At 38.7% G+C, this 19,351-nt stretch overlaps 1 protein-coding gene across 3 annotated transcripts; it reads right to left on the bottom strand.

Moving 5' to 3' along the window:
* Positions 1-6,013: 6,013 nt before the first annotated feature.
* Positions 6,014-16,844, bottom strand: LOC131232696 (uncharacterized). 3 transcript variants are annotated; one of them, XM_058229116.1, is made up of 6 exons: positions 16,661-16,844; positions 13,351-13,395; positions 12,575-13,185; positions 10,332-10,456; positions 7,465-8,671; positions 6,014-6,250 (listed from the first exon to the last, which is right to left on the bottom strand). In XM_058229116.1, exons 1-6 carry the CDS (start codon positions 16,830-16,832, stop codon positions 6,176-6,178), a joined length of 2,235 nt encoding a protein of 744 aa, XP_058085099.1. In that variant the 5' UTR covers positions 16,833-16,844; the 3' UTR covers positions 6,014-6,175. The 3 variants fall into 3 exon arrangements, with proteins under 3 accessions (XP_058085099.1, XP_058085098.1, XP_058085097.1); XM_058229115.1 differs by having other exon boundaries at positions 10,341-10,456; positions 12,488-13,185; XM_058229114.1 differs by having other exon boundaries at positions 12,488-13,185.
* Positions 16,845-19,351: the final 2,507 nt, after the last annotated feature.

Here is a 19,351-nt window from a genome sequence, read left to right on the forward strand (position 1 = left end):
AGCAATAATCGGGGTCTATAAGCTAGATATGACATGTAAAATCATGACTCACTCAATGTTTAAACTTCTAATCATGGATTAACAATTCAAACTTAATTGTGAAATCTAAAAATAGCTAAATCCAACATTACGTATCTTATACTTTTAAATCAAAGATGGCCTTCAAAATCACTTCGAATTCACAAAAATTTCCAGAAAAATGTTAAATTTTTTTTACAATTTTTGCTCAAGACCAAGAAAATATTGATTAAGTAACTTAATCTCCTATCCCCAACCTAAAATTTACATTGTCTTCAATGTAAAAGATATAAGCATGTAATGCACATGAGACAACGCAAATAAAAGAGAAGTGATGGAAAGATAGTACTTGACGAGGAAATTGAACGACCTTTCCAAGAGATATCAGCATGAGAGCGGGTCAGCACAAGAGTGAAACCAACGAAAGCAACCTATCTTAAAATAACTTAGAAAGTAAACTAACCTAACGGCATAAAGCCAACTATCCTAGAATGGCATAAAGTAAACTACCCTAGTCCTATAAAAGTAGGGGAAAAATTACTCAGTCATGCTGTAAGGTTCCTTTTCCGGCTAATATCTAGATAAATTTCTTAGTAGGTTTCTCAACAGGATCATCCAAAAGCCCTTTTTGCAATAGACTTGGATACCCTGGAGGATGAATGTCTAGAGAAATTTGTGGACCTCATTAAAAATTTGTCATTGATTCGCCTGAGGTATCCAAAGTATATATGATTCGCCTGTGACAGAAAAAGTTTCAAAGTTAGTATCCCATGGTGAATTAGAAACTACAAGTAAATAAAACTCAAAAAACTTCTCAGAAAGTAATGTCGTCTCGACACATTCCGAAGTTTCAGACTTCGGTTCAATTTTCAGTTCCTCCTCCCTTAATGGTAAACAGTTAGGATCTGGAAAAGAAGGGGCTTCAGAGTAAGGGTTCTCTCGGTTAGTAACAACTACCGAGATATTCTCTTACGAGACATCCACTATTTCTTTAATCATATGATTATTTGAATCTGGAAAGTGTGCCAAGCAATGGTCCAAAGAGTTGAAAAATTCAGTTGAGAGTGACTTATTTTCCACATTGAAATCTATAATGAGATGCTCAAGGACTCCATTGTCTTTAAAAGTAGATGAAGTATGCTCTCTTGCTCCAGCCCTGCACAGACCGATTGAGGGTCAGTAGATGGAGTATTGATGTGAAGACTCTGGTCATTGATCCTACTCAGAAGAAGCATTGAATTATCAAAAGTGTACAGTTCAAATGGTGACCTTAACTGGGTGGTTTCAAATTCCAGAGTCATATCGAGCGACTCGTCCATCTCCCGAATCATATTATCATTTAATTCAGGGGAGTGGTCTAAACATGTCTCACAAGAGTAAGAAAGGTTGGTTGAAAGGGGCTCATTCTCCATATTTAAATTAGTCATGTTAGATGGGTGGAGTAAATCATTATGGTCAACCACTTCCTATACCTCTTGATCATTGACTTGCACTAAACTTGAGATTGATTCCAGAGGAATTTGGGCTGCACATTCATAATCGTCATCCCAATACTCATCATATTCCAATTTAGTGCAATACATACTTGAGATAGGATTGCTTCTCTCACATTCTACTCCTAAATTGGGTTGAGGTTCAAAAGACTAACCTCTCCCTCATCATTGAAACCAAAGGTGTCATGTGAGTGAAGTGTGTCGTCATCATTATATTTGAAAGACACCCACGTCTATTGATCATTCTTTTGAACCGTCATCGAGATCGACTCTTTAAAAAATTGAACCATGTGCTCATTAATATAATCTAACTCTTCATTCCAAATTTCAGAGTTCTTTAAAAGCGAGTTAGGATCACTTTCCTCGCATTGTATTTCTGGAATGAATTGTGGCTGATACGAACGAGCTTCCAATTTCTTATTGATCCGTCCATTCATTTTTTCACCACATTTAAGGGGTTGAGATCAAGATTGAAGTATATCCAGATATTAGGTGGGCCCCAAATCAGAGATTTGTGGTTTGATCTATCCGTTGGGCTACTTTCACAAGGATTCAATGGATGAAATTCGACGTGTACGGTTAATTTATGGTCCTCAGGCCATATATAAAGTTTCGAGCTAAACGGATGGTGAAAACTCTGTGATCTTGCATTCTGGCCGACTTTTAGGCCCGTTTAAACCCAATCACTTGATTTTCTCGGATCTTTGCGTGTAAATTCTTCGATCTCGGTCCCCTGGGGTCCGTCCATTGCCTTGGTGATTTATGAGCATTAAATCTATGCTTTTAGTATCCTTTTTCAGTCCAGGCTCCTAAATTCACATTGTAACAAAAACACGATTAAAATAGGACGTTAAGCATTATCATGTACGTAAAATCAGGTAATAATTGGGGTCTAAAATGCAATATTTGACCCTCAACACAGTACGTTTAGAAGTAGATTAGATATCTGTAACCTTAAGTTGTCAGATCCTAATGTCTATCTAAGTTTAGATTCAATTGTTCATACTCTCGTCATATCTTGCTGACCATTCGCCTTGATCGCCTATACTGATAAGCGTGTCAATTATTTATCTTTCTTTTCTTTTCATTTTAATATTAAGAGTGCTAGGTATGATGGTTGTAACAGGGCTAATACATTAATAGAAATCGATCGTGTTTATGCTAGTATTTACTCAGTTATGTATGAATCTTTTACTTTAATTGAGAAATACCACATTAAAGCACATGTGAAATAAAAGTCTTTAAATTGACCAGTTCCATACTCGCTGGTATAATGTAAAAAGAACTCATTCCAATGGGTTAACCCCTTCCCTTGCTCAAATCACGTGAGGATGACGTGTACTTCTGAATCAATTGGTGATCGAGAGGACTCTAGGTTTCGATCCAGTCTCCAATCTGTCCATCTTAATGCAGGGGTATTGACCCATTCAATCAATACCTTTGAGTCAAGTAGACTTTGGCATGCCTTGCACAATCATACATGCATACGTACTTCTGATCCAGGCCCTCGATCACACAAGTGGCCTTAACTGGTTGAATTGGGTCCATAAGATGGACAATTTAATCGAAGTTTCTTATCTTCCACTCATGGAATTTCTTTGTGACTGAATGTCAACTATGATACAATGTATTGATATCAAAAATTTTCTTAGTGACTTGGAGCTCGTTTGTTTGTTTGCATTTGGACCACATCATAGAAACAGTGGTAACCAAATGTCACCTTAGTACACTATAAATCTATGTGTAAGATCAAGTGGGACAATATGGGACAATGTATGATTGCAGTAGACCATTGTGAATGGTTCTTTGCACGCTTACTTGTAAGTAACTTACAACTTACATTCTAGCAAAATCACCTGTGACAGACTTGTCTATAAGTCACAACTTAAAAAAGTCACGTTAACTTAAACTTACAACTTAAAAAAAAAAATCATGTTAACTTAAACTTAAACGCAACCTAAAATTCCATTAATTGCAAGGAATACATGAGACAAACAACAGCCCCGTGGAAATCTAATTAGGATGCGAATGAGAAATGACAGCTACTTGACAGTCAACCCACACTATTGTGAATCAAAGGGTCCGCTGTGGATGGAGCATGACCCTGAGGTTATGCTGATCGAATGACCCTTGACATCCGAACAGCCCCATGGGTTTCCCTCTGATGAATGGTTGAGAACATGATGGTTGGCAGTCTAAAATTCAGTGACTGGTACTTCATCCTTAGTGGGCCCATAATGGTCCAGATTAGAGCTAGGCACGGGATGACTCGACTCGCCTGACTTGTTCAGACTCGACTCGATCTGAACCGAATGGGTTAGTTGGTCCAAACCGATCGAGTAGGCTTTGCCCAATCCGAACTCGAAACAAGTCGAGTTCGAGTTACCCGGTAACTTGACCCGAAACTCGATTTGGTCATACTCGACTCGATTGGAAACCTAATTCGACTCGGAGTCAATTATATATATAATAAAAAATCCTAATTTCTAAGTATCTCTAACCCTATCCGCTGCACCCAACCCCAACCCCGACCCAATCCCAAACTCTCTCTCTCCCTCTCTCATCCTCCTATTCCAAACCCGGTAGCCATCCACCACCATCACCACCCTCGTCCTCCTCCTCCTCCTCCTCCTCCTCCTCCTCTCTCTCTCTCTCTCTCTCCTCCTCCAAGCCCGGCAACCACCCACCTCCCTCCTCTTCCAAGCTCGGCAGCCACCCACCACCATCACTACCCTCCTCTTCTCTCTCCCTCCCTCCCTCCTCTACTCCCTCTCTCCCTCATCTCTCGACCCGACTCGGTACTTTTGACCGGGTCGGACTTGGTCTGGATTAGTCCAGGCCAGATCCGGACTCGGATCAGGTCAGGCATGCTAGACTTGATACCGAGTCAGGTCGAGTTCGAGTCAGGCCTATTTCAAACCGGATTGAGTCGGGTCAGCCCTAACTTGGTCCGACTCGACTCGATGCCCAGCTCTGGTCCAGACTGGCAAACATGCATGACAGACTGGTAGACGACACTCAACTCAGAGGAAAACTAGTGGAACCATTACGATAGTAGAGAAAGCGACGCACCTTCGCCAGCGGAGACAAAAGCAGCTGACGATTTCAGGTGATTCTTAAAAAATGGAAGACTCAGGTCGCTGAAGATGGTAAGAGAATACACATTCATACCCGAAACGAGGCTATACAGCGTACATAGGGTTTTGGGTAGGCCCGTTAGGGTTGACAACGGATCTGCTGACCCGAGCCCAACCCATTTGTTAAAAGGGCCAAGATTTCTTTCCCCGAGTCTGATCCGACATCTTCACGAAGTCCGCACCCAACCAGACCCAGCACATCTAAAGCAACAAGTCTGTTGCCACTCGTCCAAGTGGTTCAAACTCAGCTAGACATGATCTCGTTCAACACCACAAGTCACCCAAATGGTTCACTAGTGTGAGTCAGAGTCGATTCACCTGACTCAGGTCGGTCATGACTTGATCAGCCTCATTGGAGATGGCTCATGTGCCAAAACTCCCACAGACTGAATATCCTGCCTAGAAAATGGGCTGCTGTATTTTCTTTCTTAATGGTAGGGCTATCAAAGAGCTGGCCGCGTGGTACCGGTACCCCTCAGATTGGCCCGTGTTTTGAACTGTTCGTGCCAGGTCTGCTAGCCGGGCTATTCGAAAGTATTGATTTTCTAGGCCTAAGCTCGACCCATTGACAGCCCTACTTGATTGCCTCTCGTGAGGAGATTTTTGGTACATGGGCCATCCCTAGTGGGTCCACAATATCAATGGATTGGATCAAGAGTAACTAAAGAACTCACATGTACAAACCGAAAACCCCAATGTTACACAAACTCAAATAACAATGGTATATGAACTTTGGGCCGTGCATTAAGCATCTCCTGAGAGAAAATAACAGGTATTCAGAGGAATTATCTGATCCACAACCCATCTCTGCATACACATGGGTTTTCGATCTTGGAAGAAGGGAACGTGGTTCCGCAATCCAGTGCATTGGTGAATGGACCATGCCCCAAAAACATTCTCAAAAAGTACAATCTTCGCCTTCAGATATGTGTCCCACAGATAAAATGTATGCAGAGAAATACCACGACCATCCACGTTCAACTTAAAAGAAGCAACTAAAGGAGATTTTTTATGGGCCCCACTTATAAGAATAAGAAACCCAAGAATGGAGTGAAAGGCCTAGCTACTGAAGACTCAAGAGGCCTTTGAGACAGACCAACACCAGCATCAGTTTCTCTACTGTCAATATCCATATAGGCGCTATCAGTCGATGATCCAAACTGTTCAGATAGTGAGGTCCATCATGACCATTGCCTCAAGTATCTCCACAAGCAGACTATCCATCAACCAGTTTCAATGCAGCACACATGCAAGATCCAGGCAATTCATCAAGTGGGGACCAAAGAAAAGATGCCCTGGCCCACAATTCAGGCCAATCTGCTCATTAGGTGGACCCTCAACAGTGAAATGCAGGTTGTCTACCTCTGAGCCTAACGGCTGAGATTCTTTTACTAGGTAATTTTTTGAACTATAAAAAAAGAGTACCGAGTAATTAAAATATCAATCGGCCCAGATCAGCAACATGTTTACCATTTATACAAACCAGTTCAGATATGAATAAAAAGAAAGAAAAAAAGATGTGAATATCTACCGACGATTAGTCAGGAATGGCTCCACCTCGCTCCAAATAAGATTTTCCGTGGTGCCGTTTTCATAGCGAACCTGAAAACCAGATAGGCTTTCATGAATCTCATACAATAAATGAAGAAAGGAACAATTCTCCCAAAGCATTGTGAGTGCTTGTAGCAAAGTGTGCAGTACTATGAACTTGTACTGAAGTACATGTGCAAGATCCAAGGTTTCGATCAGATGGATCACATAGTCTAGATCTTCAGCTTAAAATTCAAGCAATTTCACTCTTAGGTGGGCCAGTGTAGAAAATAAATGGGTGGCTAAAAATAATTTCAGCCATTTGCAAACAGTGGTGCACCTGGGTGAAACTGCCTGATTTTAGCCCTGAAGATATGTAAGCCATGTCATTGAGAGATCGGATCTCACGTGAATGCATGATGGAAAGGAAATGACCAAATTGTAACTACCTTCGTTGCAACATGGGCAGTAGGCCTTTAAGTAATTGCAGCTATATACCTTTTGGAATCCAACCCGTGAGTAATATAATCGTGAGTTGCAGCACAACCCCTCAATATTAATACTATGGTAACTACAATTCCATCATTTCCTACTCTATTCAACATGTTAAATCAATTTTATGAGCTTTGTGAAGCACATATGCATATGCAATAAAGCTAATGTCCACACCAAACATGTGTCAGAATTGCATCATAGGTCCGAGATCAAATCCATCCATCAGAATGGAGCTACTATATATTGATACCCTAACCCAAGAATCAGGTTGATCCACAGGTGGGCCACCGTTAGCAAAACAATTGTATGGCTCTGAAAAACTTGGCTGGAGTTTTCTAACCAATGTTCATGTTTCCAATATTGGGGTCCCACATGCTGAGCGCACTAGATTTATTTTTCAGGAAAAGATGTACAAGGTCGACAGACCAACCTGATGGGACCTTGCACCTATGTGCCATTCTGGCACAAATGTGGTGTAGATGAGCTTTATTGCGCATGCTTGTGCTCCTAGCAAAACTCCAATTTAATTCAATGGTACAACCAAATGCAGCCTAATTTCAACTTCTCCAAAAAAATTATTATGAAGGATGGTATGATTATGGTGTGAGCAAGAACCAAAGATAAACTTGTGTCATCGGTAGCACGAGAACCGCCACCACAAGGTTAGGAAATATCTGTTGATACAAAACCTTTTTTTTTTTAAATAAAAAATTATTATTAAATTTTTAAATAAGAAATATGAAGAAAACCATTTTGCGTAACTTTTAGAAACGTAGAAAGTAATAACTAACCTTATAACATCTCCTGAATCCAACAATCTCTCCATGGCACGGCACACCACCAACATTCTTCACCAACTGCTTGCCAATAAACTTACGGGAGCCTGTATTACCAGATGCACTTGCAGTCTCATTCTGCATTGGGCCTCTGCGGCTGCTAGGATTGGTGTTGGTCATCTTCCTTTTAAGTTGTGATGTGGGTATAATCAACGACAACAGATTTATTGCGCCTGCAACCTCAAGCTGCTCTGAATTGATCATGTTCAATATTTGTGTGTCTAAGGAAGCGTGACCTGTGTTAACTGAGTGATACTCTAGTTCCTTCTGAACACGACAAGGCTGCTTACCATTTACTGAATTAATTTTATGTGTTTTCTGTAAACCATCTATCGCAACCGGGTATACATCAACCATCATTTGTTGGCCATTGACGTTCTTACTCGCCTTCTTTGCTGAGTGGTACTTACGTTTTTTTGCAACACCACGACCTAAATTGCTCTTGTTTTTGGTCAGTGAGGCATCTAATGCAAGTGGATTAACAACATCGACGACTGCAAATTGATTGGCAGCAATATTCTTGTCGCTGCCGGCCTTTGCTGGAGATACAGCCTTCTTGATTGAGCGGGATGACTGGCCTGCCATTGCTGCATGAGTATTATGCTTTTTCCGAGTATCAGGTACTGCATTTACATCACTCCCAAAGGCGTGGTTGATGCCGGCCTTTGTTGAAGATACAGCCTTCTTGTTTGAGTGAGATGACTGGTCTGCCATCGCCGCATTGGTCTTATGTTTTTTTCGAGGGTCTACTGCTACTCTATTTACGTCACTCCCAAAGGCAAGGTCAGTGCCGATGCTCTCATGGTTGCTTAGCACAGTGGTAAATGCACTCTTCTGTTTCTTGGGCCCCACCTTTGTCAAACAGTACTTGTGTTTCTCTGCAGCAATATTCATGGATGCCTTGTTCCCCACCACCGCTTCCATCATACCTTTTCTTTGTGAACCTCCGCTGCTTGATGCCACTATTCTTAGAGACTTCCTTTTCCGATTCTCTTGTTTTGGATTGGAGGTTGAAGTTTGGGAATTCCTTCTCCTTGACCCTTCCTCCGTGCTGGATGACTTCCCTGCCCTCTTCCGACAGGGTCTCCCCAATGATCTGGAAGATGGAGATTCCAGCACTACTACCTGACTAGGATTAGGATTCTCACACCTTGGTCTGATCCTAAAACAATGGATGATATGATCATATATAACGTCACCAAAATAAAGTAGAATCATGAGGAAAACTATTTAGCTTAAATATTTTGAGGGAAAGGTGGGGCTACATGCATGTGCGTGCTACACAGAGAAAGGAATGTTGGCAAGCCATTTCACTGTTTCCTTGCTATTGCCCACTTGAGTCCCTAACCCACCTAATTTTTGGGCCACGTCCTAACATGAGCCTACATAATAAATGTACCGAATGAACGTCACACAGTCATCAAGGTGGACCCTATAAAGCCTTTGTTGCAGTCTCCCTAATTACACCTTGTACGGGTATAGGCTACACACAGAGAAGTCAATGCGGGTCACATGCATTAAAAGAAGTGAAAAGAAATGGGTGCAACCTATGCCATCCCTTATACAGTAAAATCTCAGCCATTCCTGTCAAGTAGCCACATTTTTGTGACCAATTTAACTCTCCCTTGACCTATGCTGTGAAGACTAATTGCAAGGGCAAAAATGTCCAAAGCTGATGGTGTTATATACAGTAGCGAGATTTAGACACCTCATGCTATCTAACATGGACCATCTATGTCAGTGTTTGGCATGTTGGCTTTTAAAAGTCAGATTCGATGACACACCTGAACCAATATTTAAAAGGAAAAAAAAAAAAAAAAAAAAAAACGAAGTATCATAATTTTATGGGTTATTGTAATTATTGGTAAGTAATGATAAACCTAAAAGTCAATCATTTATACATAAAGAATTACCTCAGAAAAGAAAGATAATAATCTTTTTAAGGATAAACATAAAATATAATATTAGTCATAGAAATAAAAGAACAGTAATTAAACATAGGATTTTTTTTTTCACCAAATGTAATGCTAAAGCATTTGGTAGGTAGTTACTATAGAAAACGGACAACACCCTTCTCTCCCTCTCTCTACAGAACACTTCCTTTCTGTTGTTTGTTTGACTATTGAAGACGATTCCAAAATGTCTGCCGATGCGGCAATGCCCAGGCAACTTCTTGGCAGTCATTAAGAGGCTTCTTACAATACATAACCTATGCATTGTATGACAATATAGAGAAACATTTATTGATGTCAAAACTGATTTTACCCAAACGAGTCATTGCCAATAGAAAGAGGTCACCAGTAAATATTCTATAACTGTTGCATCATGTTGATATCATATCTGGGCAAAACAAGGACCAATAGAAATGAGGGTTCCACGCCATTCTTCTACAATGCAATTGCTGTACAATGAGTAAGACCTCACCATATGACCCATTTTCTTGGACATTTCTGCAAAACAAAGATTTTTTGGGTACTAGTACCTTGGAGCAGAATGAATAGTGCTCTAAAAGCATCTGTAGGAATTTATGATTCTAAAATAGCACCATTCTGGGTTGCCACTGTTGATCCAATGGGCTCCCAAGTGGACCTGAAATGTCCCTAAAATTTTCCTTATTAGAGATCCAAGCTATCCGATCTTTGGCCATTTTTTTTTTTTCAAATCATTCTGGTATTTTCTTTTTTAACTATCCACAATGGTGGCCATCTGATCGTGAATAACTACTCCAGTGTCACATTGGGGGCATCAGGACCCAATAATTCCTCTTTAAAAATATCAAGGCTGAACACCCAACTAAAGCTTGGGGAATGCAGTAAATCTACCTTTCTGACCTTTCACGCTTAACAACATTATCTACAGGCCTTTTACGATCTCTATTGAGAGGAACCAAAACTGCCTCCAGTTCTTCCCTTTCCAAATCCTCTTCATCACCATCTTCATATAACACCTGCACAAGTGAGAAAATTCCAAAGAATGGTGGGAAAATAAAATCGGATTTTGACAATGAGGCTATGTAAAAGTTAAACAAAATGTGTTTGGCACTTGGCTCATGGCAGTTTTAGAAGCAAAGAAAAATATTTAGTGATTTTGGTATTCCACACTCGATAACATTTCCCAAAAATAAAAATATGAGGCTCTTTTGCATCCTTATAAAGAAAAGTCTCTTTAATATCCACGCAAGTACTGTTTAAAGGTTTTTTAAAATAATACTAGTACAAAAAATTGTGAATTGTTCTTAGGGCCTTTTTGGATGGCGGGAAAAAAGAAAAAAGAAAAAAGAAAAGAAAATCGGAATGATTATGTAATGATGACATTTTCTAAGATTTTCCACGAGCATAGATTCCCATGGAATTCATTTTTGGGGGTTTTATTTAGACAACAAGTAGAAATCCATATAAAGTCATCACAAAAGTCACCTTATATTTCGTGTGTGATAATTTAATCATGGTGTTTGGATAATGATTACATTTTTCCATCACAAATTTTCTCTTCTATCCAAAGATGGTGACATGTCCCATCATAGGAAAAGTCATTCATTTTCTTTTCTTTTCCCATCATCTAAATATGTCCTTGGTGTGTGAGCCAAATGCTGCCTTGGGAAATGTTTTACAAGTTATGCTGTTTACCCTTCCATTTCATTGGGTAGTAAGCACACCCCAGGCATGTATTAGAGCATAAGTCTTTAATATTACGAAAACTAAAAGATAAGGACACTTAAAAACTAAAACATCCAAACAATATAAAAACTATAGTGAATGGGAAACAATATAAGCATTAAATTTTCTCATTCACTTCTTTACCTAGAAAATAACCTCTAAACCAAGCTTTAAACAAACTCTTCCTAATAACTTAGGCAACAACTTTCTCAAATTTTGATAGACATCAATGGAACTTCTTATCCAACAATAGTCCAATTTTAAGTTCACTTAAACAACCCAAAATCATAACAAAACAAAACCTCTCAACTCCTACCCATCACAATCCCATGCTTATTGGATTTTGTGCAACTCTGCCATAAATGTGGGTCTTCTTGTGGTTAATGTGATTGCGACATCGAAGAGTTATGGTCTTTCGTCTCCCCTCGTAGACAGAAATTCCTACCCATTGAGCGAGCTTAGCTTCGCTTCACATTTGAGAATTAAGGTGGTCACCGACAATGGTCGCAGTTACGATGTCTGCAAAATATCCACGGATGGGGGTACTACTGCGGTTTGGTGAGTCTGAGGTATAGTTTTGCTTCTTTTAGGTTTTCGGATGTATTGTTTGTGTTTTATTACTAGTATGGAATGAGATTTAAACGATATGAACTCATTTTAGATATAATTGCATCATTTTTGTCCCACAACGCACAGTTTGGGTGCCTATATGATGGATAGTTGGAAACCTATTTTGTTTTGTTTTGTTTTGTTTTTTGTTTTTTTTTGTTTTTTTTTTAGTTCCAATTTTGTAATTTTGTGCCTTCTAACATATCCTCAGGTATCATTGAAAAATTCCATCAATTTTCCAATGTTTCCCTAAGACTGATATATTCACCATACACGAGACTGGTATGTTTTTGGATCCCAATGGTGCAATACATGGTCCAATGATACATGGCGATACATAAAACACTGCTTTTAAATACCGATATCAAAGAAAGCTATGAGATGATGATGGTGGCGGTGATGTAGATGATGATGATAATGATTTTCACCTCCACTTCCACTAGCTTTTTTAATTAAATTCACGGTCAATTATCACATAATGATAATACAAACAATAACATCTATCTATCACATAATGATAATCCAAACAATAAAATCTATGCAGAATATCTCAGAAATATAATTGAATTTCACAAATGAAAACAAAGATATTGACAAGTTTATCAATTTATTCACTAAGCAGGCTCTGTCCCACAAAATAATGATAAAATGATCTTCGAAATGTTTTATGTAGGAAGCAAAGAATATCAAGAGTTCTCCTGAAAACAACAGACCTTGAACCAACTGTTTTCAGTGTCATAGCTAATGACTTCTCCACTATATTTCTTTCTTCCGAACAACTTATGAACTTTTCGACCTACCATGTTTGACCCCTCCAACAGCAAGGAATTGCTCTTCACTTCGTCAAGTGCACTATCAACCACAAGGTAACGTAGAGCAGTGTCATCCTCATCAGCAATTTCTCTCAAACCATCTTCATCTCCACTACAAGCACGATTAGTGTAACAAATTGTATCTGCTGCAGGATCACCTAGACCAGCTTCCTTGTGTGAATAGCTTTCAGCTGCAAGCTGCTCAGGTCCTACGACATTACCAAAAGGATTTATTTCCAGCTCTTCATTATGGTTGTTACTATCGGCGTGTTTCCCAAGCAAGATTCTGGTTTCATCAATACTATCAGATCCTGACCTCAACTCGAGATGATCCTTAGCTTGCCGACAGTTGGGCATAGCTTCAGCTAATCTCCTAGATGTAGTTTTTACCTGCACATCTTCAGAATGCAATGCGAAACCCTCGAAATTCCCTTCAGAAAAAGGTTCAAAAGCACTAAATGTTTCGAGAGGGCGAACTGATTTGGTGGAAAGATCATCTTTCTCTGAGTTATAAGTTTTGAAATTTTCATACTCCGAATCAAAGGATTGTGAGCAAGGAACATCTTCAAAAACATCAATATTGCTAGAGGATGAGCGATCTGAAGAACAAGTCAGCACAAATAAAACTGGTATCAGATGCTAAAAAAATTGAACATACAAAGGCTTGTGTAATCCCAGTATTTTATCTTTGCAAAGATAAATATGGAAAAAATGAAGTGAGGAGATTGGATACTAAAATCAGCCCAAAGACAATGCTTCAACACCTGAACGAATGTTGCCTGACATCTTCCGTGTTATGTTTGTTGCTCCTACATGGAAATTGACGAGGTTAAAAGAAGCGAATAGTACAGAGTTTAGTTTACAATCTTACAGTCGTGTATTTCTGGCAACGAAGATGTTCATTTTGTATAAAAGTTAGGAGGTCATTGCAGACATGATAATGTGCTACAATCAAAACATAACTACAAGGGGTGCAGAAATTATATGCTGAGAAGATGAGACTTTTGATATGCTGTGCAAGATCCTAAAAATATCAACTCACAGGACAAAACACACAAAAAGACAGGAACCTAACTTTCAGCAGTGTGAACACATACTGGAAAGAAATGACCTTTAGAGGATCCTAAAAGAAACGTATATTGGTGCACAAACAAAGGGGAAAAATGCTACAAAAATCACATAAGCAAATGATCCGACATCTCAAATGTTCAAAAGCAAAAATCAACAGGACACCTTCAATGATAACAAGAGATGTGAATTCTATAAATGGCATTGATAGCTGGTATAGTAAGGATCTCAATATCAGGAGAAAAAGGAAAAGAAACATCTTCAATGTAGCAGTACTGTCGATTACCCAAGTAATACAAAGATCACATGCTAATAGTTCCCTCCAGGATAATTCAAATATACAACACTACAATCTAGTTTCTAAAATTAAGCATGGGTTGTTAAGCAAGCATGATGATAAGAGATATTGACCAAATAAGCTTGATGGCATGGCAATTGATTAGGTCATACTCTCCAAACGAAATGGTATTTGATTCAAATTTGTATTCGTACAAGTTAGGAATCCAACCTATACTTACCTTGCACAACAACCTGTAATTACTACTTTAATTGAAACATGATAAAAATAACTCTCTCATTTGTACCCGTGAGATAAAAAAAAACCCACTTAAATAATTATCTCTGTACTTTCATATGTTATAGAGCACCATGCTCTTCTAGATTCATGACATTCATCACAAATGGCTTCTTCTTCAACCTCTTCTCTCTTAGCCTTCTCTCTCCCAGCAAACATCCACCACCATTAGTTTCCAATTAAACTCTCTTCAAGCAACTACTTGGTATAATGTTCTCAATTCCTAATTATCCGTAATAGCTATGATCTCATGGAGTATGTAGATATATAGTTCATACCCCCTAACACCTCAATTCATTTTTTCAAAGTTGGATCTCCTGGAATTAATCCAGAATAAACAACATGGCATCATCAAGACCAACTTCTTCTTAGCCGGATCATCTCTTCTCTCATCAAAGGAGTGTTCATAGATGTCTTAAATCTGTAATTCATCAGTCTGTCGATGACAGGTTCGATGCCATCGAGCAGGCTTCGATGTCATTGAAGTCGGCTCGATGTCATTGAGATTTTTCGGAATAAATTGATTTGGTTTTTGGACACTTTGGTGCTCTTTACGATGCCATCGAAGGTTGTTTGATGCCATCAAATGTCTAGTCGATGTCATCCATTATATCCGGATTTTCATGCTTGGTCGTTGGAACGTTTTGGTATTTTTTTTTTTTGATGCCATCGAAGGTTAAGTTTTGATGACATCGAAGTGTGTTCGATGTCATCGAATGATTTGGCGCAGATTTTTGCAAATTTGCAAATTTACGGGATTTGTTTCCGATTTTGATTAGGATTCTCCTAGAGGCTATATATTTGGGTGTAATCAGGATTGAGAGATATCTAAGGCTTTCTAATTTGTTCCTAGGGTTTCAAGGGCTTGTAAAGGAAGATTCGAGGCTTGTTTGAATTGGGTATTCTCTCTATCTCTTGTAATTTCTGCTTTCATAGTGCTTTCCGTCGCTTTGTGCTGTGGTTTTTTCTTGTAAGGATTTTTCCATGTTAAATTTAGAGTGTTTGCGTTGTGCTTGCTTGGTGTGATTGGATTACTTCACTTGATTCATCTCTGTGTGCTTTCGCGGTCCCCCAACAAGGAGTTCATGCCTAAATCGTTGGACTGTCCACATTGCAAGATGTGTGGACACATCTTGTTGTAACCTATGCCGGACACTCCATGACTTGGATTGTGCGACTATGTTTTCAATTTCACCAAATGAAGAAAGGATTAGACAACATGATAGAATATCTTCTTAAAGTAAAGACCATGGCTGACCAACTCTCCATGGCTTTGAAACAAAAGAAGACGATCATCTTATATTGTATATTCGTGGATGGTTGGGACTTGGGACCCAAATACAGAACATTTGTCACTTCTATCACTATACGTGACACTCAAATCAAACTTTCAAATCTTCATGGCCTTCTTTTGAGTGAAGAGATTCAAATCTCCAAGATTTTATATGAATAATAGGACATTACTGTCAATATTGCTGCAAAAACACCCAATAATCCAACCTATGGAAAACACAAATTTCAAGGACATGGATAACACCAACAACACAATCGTGGACGAGATCATGGACCAACTATAACTTAGGTCCTCCACTACCTCATTTCAATCAAGGGACCAGAAGATCCTCTGGCCAAGTCTATAATCAAGCAAGTTATACAACTCTTCAATGCGATCATCATTTAAATCATGCTCTCCTGCCAAATAATGGGTCGTCTCTAAATGCATTTTATGTAACTCAATCATATGCATCTCAATCATATCTAAATGAGATATGGTATCTCGATTCTAGAGCTACCAATCATATCACCCTTGGTGTTGCAAATCACTCTCTTTACACCAGCTATGGCAAAGGCAGGGCAAGTTGGCAACAACTCAGGTTTACCCATCTTTCATATTAGACATTTTTGTTTCAATAATGGGTCAACAAATTTTCATCTCAATGATATTTTACATGTTCTTTCTACTACAAAGAATTTATTATTTGTCCACCAATTTACACATGATCAATTCAGTATTGGTGTCAATGAATGTATGACACCCTTGGGATATGGAAACATATCTGTTATCGCATGGGAAATATCAGATGTATCACATAATATTTTGCTGTTTTGGGGGGAACATTGTGAAATTGGTTGAACTTTTCAATGAAACTTCAAGGATGTTAAAAAATACATCATTACGCTCTTAGAAATCAAAAGATTACAACAAATAAGTGCTCGTAATAAGTTTGTTGTATAGGATCCTTAACTATGTGTTGTTTAATAGAGTGATGTAACTATATTCAAAACCAACTATATACAATTATTTTTAAAAAGTGCACACATGGCGTACAAGTAATTGAAACTAAATTGTCCATGTTATGTCTCATAACCCACAAATTAGGTTTATTGCGAAGACGATGGGCAAAGTGGAAATGGCAAGCCAGATTAATTACCTCCAAAAATTTCCATGTTCACGTGGAAAGTCCTAAATGGAGCAGTCCTTGTAGATATCAACATGAAGAAGAAGGAAGCAATCATTGCCTCCTGTTGTGTATGCTGTAGTCCAGAAGGCAATCGTAGGGAGGAATCAGTGGACCATCTCTTTGGTTGAAGCGACGTGGCCATCTGCCTTGGGGCCCATTTGTTGAGACTCAAATATTGCATAATTTTTCCCATTTACATCTTGGTTTTATGAACATGAATCAGCTTAATGTTGTATATGTTGCAAGGTGAATTTAAGAGCTTGGATTGAAAAAGGGTGCTAAAAAGCATGAATTTGATGCTTAAGAATCACTAAGGCAAGGGATGGATCTTAGGAGATCAAGATTGAAGAATTCGCATGCCAAAGATCCAAGAAAACCAAATGAAGAATGAAGAACATCAAAGATTTGAAGTGAAGAATCCTAAAATCGTCTTGAAAAAGTGTATTCTGAAGCTCTGAGGTCTAGTTTGGAAAATTGTGCAGCAGGAAATCTATTTTAAACAAACTGTGCAACGATATGTCTATTTTGGAAAACTGCATATATTTGAGGCAGTTTCTAGGGTTTTTCAACTTTGTACGAAAATTGGAGTTCCCTACTTATAAATAGGGCTTCTTAGAGCATTCCTAAGCATCATTCAAGGCATCCCAAAGTAAAATTTAAGGTTTTTAAAGAGTTTTTAATTTTATTAGAGTTTTTAAGTTATTTTTTTAAAGATTTTTTTTATTTGCATTTATTTCTTTTTTCTTATTTTTTCTTTCTTATTTTAATTATGTTTTTCTAAGTTCCTTCTAGCCTAAGCTAGAAGAGAAGCACATGGGTTTAATAATTCTTTAAGATTATGATGATTGATTGTTTTAATGATGAGAAGAATGGTGTATGCATGTTATCTATTTTATTTAGGTTTTGTTTTTTATCCTCTTGTGAGATTCATATGTTTCCATCATATGAGATCCACTTTGATGGATAGGCTTACCCTAGATCAATCAGATTTTCTAGCTAGGAGAGGTTCTCAACCTGTTATATTTCTTTGATTTTCATTATCTCATTGACTTTGAATTCTTAAAATCACTGACGCTTGAGAATATATATCAATGGTGCAAATCCATGATTTTTTAATATTTTATATCACTTATTAAAATATTTAAACTGTTTTATTTTTCGATTAGGCTGACCATAGTGCTCAGATCCTAATTGTGTTATCCAAGTCATCATGATTTTGGAATATTAACCTATGTGTGGAACTTTGAAGCTTGGGTGTTATTTTATTCAGTTGAATTACATTTATTCAACAATATCAAAATCAAATCATCAGTTTAACTTTTATTACTTAGTTTGATTTGCATTTGATTTTTTTTTCCTTCTCGCAATTCATCTCCCTGTGGGATCGACCCTGTATTCACAGGATATTACTTACGAACCTCTGCACTTGAAGGCAAGCAATCACTGTTTCTCAACCATATTCTCAATCTCCTTCTGGGAAGGTCAATCAGCATTGGGGCGTGCAAAGCAGTGGTGGAACCAGGCAACGGACAACTCTGGGATAGGAATCCTTAGTGGCCTGGCCCCATCCATTATCTTTTGGGAAATTTGGTTATCCGGAAATGCCAGACGTTTCGAAGACAAGCAGATCAGAGCGGACCATGCGATTGTTAGAATCCATAGATAGTTCTCGTCTATCTTGTCTACCTTCCCCCCACCTCTTAGCAGGGACATTTCCAACAAAGAAGTTCTCCAAGATCTGGGCATTCCCCTCCCTCTCCCTAGAATTCCACCAATGGATGTCATCAAATGGAGCAGACCTGAGGAGGGATGCGTAAAAATGAACGTGGATGGATCGTTGAGAGGAAATCCGGGCCCAACAGGTAGTGGGGGCCGGTGTTTGTCGAGACTACAGAGTCAACTTTATCTTTGCCTTCTCCAAAGGTTATGACATCAGAACCAATTTTCAGGCGAAAACAAAGGTGGTGGTGGATGGTCTTAACTTGTGTTTGGCACACGGCCAAAACAAGGTTGTTATAGAAAGCGATTCCCAAGTGATAGTAGACCTTCTTTTTAACTCGAGCAGGACCCCATGAAATATTTTCTACTACAAAAAGAGGATACATTTCATTTGGGGAATGATATCTATCACCATCATCCACATCCAGAGGGAGGCGAACAGAGTGGCGGATGGCCTGGCTCGGTTGGCCAGCTCAGATCAAATGGCCAGGGAATACAACCAGGTAGCAAATCTCCCCGCCATCCCTTGTGGGGACCTTCTCCTTGATCGCACGGGCATAGGAACTATAAGAGAATCTTAATCCTCTGTCTAGCGCGATTAGCGCCCTTGCTGCTCTTAGGATTTCTAAGTTTTTTATTTTTCTCTGAATCCAATTAGTCGTCCTTTCTTTTATCCCCTGTTTTCTCCACTCAAAATACTCGATTGTACATCAACTTTCTTATATGAGACTAACATTTTGACAAAAAAAGGTTTATTTCCTCATCCGATGATGAGATTGGTGGACATTTCTTGGACAGTCAAGAATTAAAAATATCCAATGGTCCTATTTCAAGAAATAAGTGTCCATGAATAAACGGTTAGGATCGTTCAAATAATATGATTTTGGGACCATGACTAAGCAACAGTGGGTTCACAATTTAATTGGTTTAATTTGAGTTAAT

This window comes from Magnolia sinica, chromosome 18 (assembly GCF_029962835.1).
Source record: "Magnolia sinica isolate HGM2019 chromosome 18, MsV1, whole genome shotgun sequence".
Taxonomy (NCBI): domain Eukaryota; kingdom Viridiplantae; phylum Streptophyta; class Magnoliopsida; order Magnoliales; family Magnoliaceae; genus Magnolia; species Magnolia sinica.

What these genes read in the sequence shown, in the direction of transcription:
- LOC131232696 (XM_058229114.1), bottom strand. Translation starts at nt 16,832, where the DNA reads ATGGCCACGTCGCTTCAACCAAAGAGATGGTCCACTGATTCCTCCCTA. An exon ending in GAACATGGAAATTTTTGGAG is followed by an intron (nt 13,396 to 16,660) that starts GTAATTAATCTG and finishes ATTTCCATGTAG; the next exon opens with GAGCAACAAACATAACACGG. An exon ending in CTGAAAACAGTTGGTTCAAG is followed by an intron (nt 10,457 to 12,487) that starts GTCTGTTGTTTT and finishes TCACTTGTGCAG; the next exon opens with GTGTTATATGAAGATGGTGA.